The sequence below is a fragment of the Salmo trutta genome, chromosome 40 (genome assembly GCF_901001165.1).
Source record: "Salmo trutta chromosome 40, fSalTru1.1, whole genome shotgun sequence".
Classification (NCBI taxonomy): domain Eukaryota; kingdom Metazoa; phylum Chordata; class Actinopteri; order Salmoniformes; family Salmonidae; genus Salmo; species Salmo trutta.
In genome coordinates this window covers 239,714-246,615 of record NC_042996.1, presented here as the reverse complement: position 1 = coordinate 246,615, position 6,902 = coordinate 239,714, and the positions used below count along the sequence as shown (strand labels likewise).

The following is a 6,902-nucleotide window of genomic DNA, read 5'->3' as shown; positions in this document are numbered from 1 at the left end:
TGAGATGTTTCTACAACTTGATTGGAGTTCAACTGTGGCAAATTCAATTGATTGGACATGATTTGGAAAGGCACACACCTGTTTATATAAGATTCCACAGCAAAAACCAAGCAATGAGGTCGAAGGAATTGTCCGTAGAGCTCCGAGACAGGATTTTGTCGAGGCACTGGGTTACTTATTTGAAGGTAAGGTCACATTGTGTGCCTTATGACAGCATCATGTCAGAGAGTGATTCAGAGGTAACAACAACTAGTGTATAACAAGTAAAGATATGCTTATTGCTTACTCCATTTAGAATACATTATCTATATTTCCATTATCTGAGATCTGCCCCTCCCTACCTTAAGGTTATGCTCAAACCCTACACCCCAACCAGAGCATTCCTGATAACACATCACAAGGGTCTTATGGTATTTTATTACCCAAGAATGCAATGGATTTATGGTATCACATTTGTGGTTATCACAATGTGCATGTACAGTATCGGGACAATAAAATGACTTGAAAGTGAATAGAGGCTGTTGGGTTACTTATTAGAAATAAAAAAAGTACTGAAGGTCATAATTGTGTGCTCAACGTTCACACAAACACAGTGTGGTAATTTGCTCCATGACAGATGCAATAAGCAGCCACTGATTCCAAAATTCTTGCTAAAAGATATACAGTACCTTGAGAAAGTATTCTTACTCAACATGTTGTTACAGCCTGAATTCAAAATGGATTAAATAGATTTTTGGGGGGCCAAGTGGGGAATGGTAATGTTTAAAAATGAATGTTTTAAAAGTTGTTAATAAGGTACATTAAGGATGTTAGCTTGATCTGGAAATCCTCAGGTTAAAACGGTTAGGGTTTGAAGTGGATGGACTTCCTGCTTAGCTGAGAATCAGGTGGGAGTTGAGTGGGCGGAAAAAGCATATTTTTAGAATGATGGGCACATTAGATGTTAACCACTGAACACGTCATTGGAGCAGGTGTTATTCACGATGAGTTAGCAGAAAGAAGAACGGAGGGTATAAAAGAGCCATGATTTTTGAAAGGGAGTACTCTCTTTGAGCTTGCCAGAAGAGCCTGTGGACTGCTGGAAGATTTTTTTTGCTGCGGCTTTTTAGCCTACAATATATTTAGATTTTTATTATACTCATATTTAAATTTGCATTATACTCAGTTAAAGTAAAATTCTAGGAGGAATCCTTAATGGTACCTCATTGATAGAGGTGTGGTAAGTTAGCGGTTAGTTTCTAGAAGACGTCTGACGGACTGATCAGACTCTGTTTATAGAGTTGTAGAAGGTAAGAAACCATTTTTCTTGTTATTAAATAGTGTGTGTCTTATAAAATTGTAACAGACCAAAAATATTTTATTGCTACACCCCAATAAGGGCATAGTTAAGTGCGCTGAAGGTTGTCTATCAACTTAATTTACTGTAAATGTTTGCTTATCATTGATTTGTGAATGATTGATCTGGGATTAATTATGCCTGTTTCTGGAATTTTGAATAAACTCACTTTATTGTTCTGAAACCCTGTGTCAACAAAGAGTCATACAAGTGCATGTCGCTTTACTCTTTCTGAAATAGACTGGATTGATTGAGGATTTATTAACATCTGATTAATTTGTTTATTGGGGACCAGTGTGGCTGGTATAAAGGAACCTAGCCTGAGACCCAACTATAGGTACTGAGTGCATTGGTAGGAGTCGTAGGGAGGGTGTCTCTGGGCTAAAGCCAACCCAGAGGAGGGCGACCCGCTCATGGTGTGCCGAGGTTACTGTGTATTTTCTGGCTCTAAGGATCAGATGATTTAAAAGAAGATCATGGGCCTTATGAGAAAACCCCAAACTGTCTGTTCTACCCTAAATGCAGAACATGTACAGGACACAATGCAACAGACAGACCATTTTACCTAATAGGCAGAAAAACGGTCACCAGAAGTTCATCCTGTTTCCACGAAACTCATGTTTTATGACAGAGAATTTACATAATTGTGACACTGAAGTGATGAATGCATACTTAATTAAGTCAACGCACATAACCTCAAGATCGAAGAAGTTTCCATTTGTACTAGCCTTTGCATTTTGATGTGACTACTTGTACCCCAGAGCACTCTGCATAAAGCTGTTACCTCAACCACAACCACAGACTCAACTCTTCTCCTTTACCTTTAGAGTCAACTTCTTCCTGAAGGTCTCTATCTAAAACAGTCATGGAAGCCACACTGACAGCCAGTGAGTGCCAGGTAGAGGAACAGAAAGACCTACTGCTATCACTGAGAGCCACCGTGGAGAAACAGAGTTCTGCACTCCAAGAGCTGAGAGCCACCGTGGAGGAACTGAAGAGAGAGAACAGAGAGAGACCGAAGGTGGCCTTCTCAGCTTCACTGTCTGAAACCAAAGGACCATACAATACTGACATCACCCTGGTCTACAATCATGTCTTCACCAACACTGGCAATGCTTACAGTCCGGTGACTGGCATCTTTAAGGCACCGGTGAGTGGAATCTACTACTTCAGGTACACTGCCTTTGGAATCACCTCCAAACATAGAAGAGTGTCCCTGTACAAAGGAGGACAACTTATGGTGACTGTGACTGACCGTAGCACACCACATGATGGAGAAGACAGTGGATCCAATGGTGTCACCCTGCAGCTGGAGGAAGGTGAAGAGGTCTACACACGTCTTAAAGCAGAACATCAGGTCTATGATAACGGGGCTCACCATACCACCTTCACTGGATTCCTGATCTGCGCTTAGGAAGCAGAGTAACAATTGTTAGCAAAAATTTGCATTTGATTACCAAGTCAAATTTCTGATTTTTTATTCAGTAAAATTGTTAATGAATAGATATTAACAGTTCCAGTGATTTACATTCTCTAAAGTAAAATAGATAACAATGTGACAATCCTTTACGAAGGTTTTGATTTGCTACTGAAATACACCGACTGTGGTGTTTTATGCGATGCTTAAGACATTGAGTTGTATGTATCTTTGATTTTAAAATAAAATAAGATTAATAAGATACACATTGAATTGTCTGTTTGTAAAATATATTGAGAGATGTACAGTATGCATGAATATTCTCCAACCGCCCCTCGCTTCCAAAAATGTAAGAAATGTTTTTAAATGTAAATTCGATCCATTTCTGTGTTCATATTTTAAATTAATTTTGACATGTTTATTTACACATGTTTGCCAATCTGGGATAGGAGGCTGTCTTTGACAACTGTTTCATGAAATTCATCATTGTATACAATCAAATAATTTCCTAGCATGATTGACAAGGTGCTATGGAAAATATGACTGCCTTAACAATGAGTGTGTTTTGGACGCAGGTAATCAGAAAAGAGTGAATGAATTGTTTGGCTTTCCATTTAATTTGGTGCCAGCACCCTGTATGTTATTTGAAGACAATCTGGAAAATCTGGACATGCTCTAGTAGGAGTCTACATGACGTCAGGCATACAATACCATTCTGGACAACAGATATTAATCAATATCGGACCGTCATTCTGGACAACAGGAATTGAAAACATCAACATCCCTCTTTCTGAAACTTTTTTGGTCATGCATACTGAAAATACATGCATATTTAGGTTCTCCAAAATATTTACATTTTACATTTTAGTCATTTAGCAGACGCTCTTATCCAGAGCAACTTACAGTAGTGAATGCATACATTTCAGACATTTCATACATTTTTCCCCATACTGGTCCCCCGTGGGAATCGAACCCACAACCCTGGCGTTGCAAACACCATGCTCTACCAACTGAGCCACACGGGATATGTCGTCGCAACTCACAGACAGATGGTTTGCATCACTGATACAGTATGAGTGTGAATGGACAAGAGGAGTGCTGTATGTGGAATGACAGCAGCCTTGCACTGAGCACTGTTTGACCCTGGTTGAGTTGTTGCCTATCTTTTACATTCTGTAATTTCCTCAACTCTCAGGTGGTTCAGTGGTTGACATCATGCATGTATAAAGAGGGAGAAGTTATCCACACACGCACCATACATGGCTTTATATGGAACACACTGAGGTGCAAGGTCATTGGATGTCAGGGAGAGATGGAGGAGGGAGGTAGAGAAGGATGGAGAGTTGGAGGGAGGTGGAGAAGGATGGAGAGTTGAAGGGAGGTAGAGAAGGAGGGAGAGAGAGAGAGACACACAAACACACAGAGGGACAGAAATGTAGTGTTACAAGGTCGTGAGAGCAGACCATTACCAAGGCCCCACATCTCTCCTCTAGTAGATACCAACCCAATTAGATTTCATAACAATCAATCAGAAATATAGGATGTCCTCTGGGCACAACCAGATGTGTGTGTAGTGTAATATCATTGCTAAACTGGAACATCTTTTAAAGAATACCTCTAAGGTGATATCATTTATTCAGAAGACGCTTCAGCTAAACAATAGCAGATGTGGAAATAGAATTGAGCACACATTGTCAACATAGCTCACGTAAACATGCACAGCTCCCATCCCAAATGGCACCCTATTCCCTACATAGTGCACTAGAACATATGAGGCTCTGGTCAAAAGTAGTGCACTATGTAGGGAATAGGGTGCCTTTTGGGACATTGACAGATGGTTCGGGAGGTTATGTAAGATAAGATCACAATGTTCTTTTTAGAATACCAAACCAAAACTCCTTCACCATGGCAAAATTGGGAGCAAACGTTTGCCCTATGAAATGTGGGTTTTATGAAAACAGGATATCCCCTACATAAACAATAACAGAAACAACAACTGTTTCTATTCCAAACAGGTGAAGATAATTATGTAATTTAATCTGGTGCCTTTATGGGTGAATGCTGACACCCACATGTCTGTGCCAGGCCAATAAAACTACATCCTGTCTGCTAGTACCTGCGTCTGATCAAATCACATTTTATTTGTCACATGCACCGAATGCAACAGGTGTAGACCTTACTGTGAAATGCTTACTTACAAGCCCTTAACCAACAATGCAGTTCAAGAAATAGAGTTAAGAAAATATTTACCAAATAAACTAAAGTAAAAAATAGAATAAAGTAACACAATAAAATAACAACAATACAAGGTCTGGTGATTTTCATGATTATTTTCTCTTCAATGGGCCTAAACATGCCCTTTTCTACTGTCCTGTAGGTAATATGACGGTAGTACTGTATTTAGAGGGGCAACAGTTATTAACCTTGGGGCTCTGGAGTGGCGTCCCTACAGTCCCTGGTTCGAATCCAGGCTGTGTCACATGCAGCCGTGATTGGGAGACCCATAGGGCGGCGCACAGTTATCCGGGTTTGACCGGGGTAGGCCATCATTGTAAATAAAAATGTATTCTTAACTGACTGAATAAAAAATAAAAAAATACCTCCAACACCAATAGGAGACAGTGACTCCTGTGTTAATTAACAGTTATGGTTGCTTCTTTCATCGGAGCATTGGCAACATTACAAGTGATTCATTTCCTGTTGTCTTCCTGCCTGTGTCATTCATTCATTCATTCCTATTTCCGGCCCACATCATCATTCCTCATCCTGGGGTCCGGTCCCCTAAGTCATAACACTGAGTGGTCCTGTGGTCTGGTTCCCTGCAGTCATAACAGTGAATGGTCCTTTTAAAAATGTTTAAGAATATAGCACCACAACAAACCTGCCAGGAGCGGGCCGCCCACCAAAACTCACAGACCAGGCAAAAAGGGCATTAATCAGAGAGGCAACAAAGAGACCAAAGATAACCCTGAAGGAGCTGCGGAGATTGGAGTATCTGTCCATAGGATCACTTTAAGCCGTACACTCCACAGAGCTGGGCTTTACTGAAGAGTCGCCAGAAAAAAAGCCATTGCTTAAAGAAAAAAATAAGCAAACACATTTGGTGTTCACCAAAAGGCATGTGGGAGACTCACCAAATGTATGGAAGAAGGTACTCTGGTCAGATCAGACTAAAATGTTGCTTTTTGGCCATCAAGGAAAACGCATGTTTGGCGCAATCCCAACACCTCTCATCGCCCCGAGAACACATTTACATCACTTAGCAGATGCTCTTATCCAGAGCGACTTACAAATTGGTGCATTCACCATATGATATCCAGTGGAACAACCACTTTACAATAGTACATCTATATCTTTTTTGGGGGGGAGGGTTAGAAGGATTACTTAATCCTATCCCAGGTATTCCTTAAAGAGGTGGGGTTTCAGGTGTCTCCGGAAGGTGGTGATTGACTCCGCTGTCCTGGCGTCGTGAGGGAGCTTGTTCCACCATTGGGGTGCCAGAGCAGCAAACAGTTTTGACTGGGCTGAGCGGGAACTGTGCTTCTGCAGAGGTAGGGAGGCGAGCAGGCCAGAGGTGGATGAACGCAGTGCCCTTCTTTGGGTGTAGGGACTGATCAGAGCCTGAAGGTACGGAGGTGCCGTTCAGTTCCCACAGTGAAGCATGGTGGTGGCAGCATCATGCTGTGGGGATGTTTTTAATCGGCAGGGACTTTGAAACTGGTCCGACTTGAAAGAATGATAAATACAGGGTAATTCTTGAGGGAAAACTTGTTTCAGTCTTCCAGAGATTTGAGAGTGGGACGGAGGTTCACCTTCCAGCAGGACAATGACCCTAAGCATACTGCTAAAGCAACACTCGAGTGGTTTAAGGGGAAACATTTTAATGTCTTGGAATGGCCTAGTCAAAGCCCAGACCTTAATCCAATTGAGAATCTCTGGTATGACTTAAAGATTGTGTACACCAGCAGAACCCATCCAACTTGTAGGAGCTGGAGCAGTTTTGCCTTGAAGAATGGGCAAAAATCCCAGTGGCTAGATGTGCCAAGCTTATAGAGACATACCCAAAGAGACTTGCAGCTGTAATTGCTGTAAAATGTGGCTCTACAAAGTATTGACTTTGGGGGGTGAATAGTTATGTACGCTCAAGTT

General features: G+C 41.3%; 1 protein-coding gene across 1 annotated transcript; it reads left to right on the top strand.

Annotated features, from left to right (window-relative positions):
- Positions 1 to 1,035: 1,035 nt before the first annotated feature.
- On the top strand, positions 1,036 to 3,021 carry LOC115180450 (complement C1q-like protein 2). The gene is made up of 2 exons (XM_029742546.1): positions 1,036 to 1,289; positions 2,164 to 3,021. The coding sequence occupies exon 2, from the start codon at positions 2,202 to 2,204 to the stop codon at positions 2,748 to 2,750; it is 549 nt and encodes a 182-aa protein (XP_029598406.1). The 5' UTR covers positions 1,036 to 1,289; positions 2,164 to 2,201; the 3' UTR covers positions 2,751 to 3,021.
- Positions 3,022 to 6,902: the final 3,881 nt, after the last annotated feature.

Bases quoted from the DNA above. Each gene is read 5' to 3' on its own strand.
- LOC115180450 (XM_029742546.1), top strand. From the start codon at position 2,202: ATGGAAGCCACACTGACAGCCAGTGAGTGCCAGGTAGAGGAACAGAAA.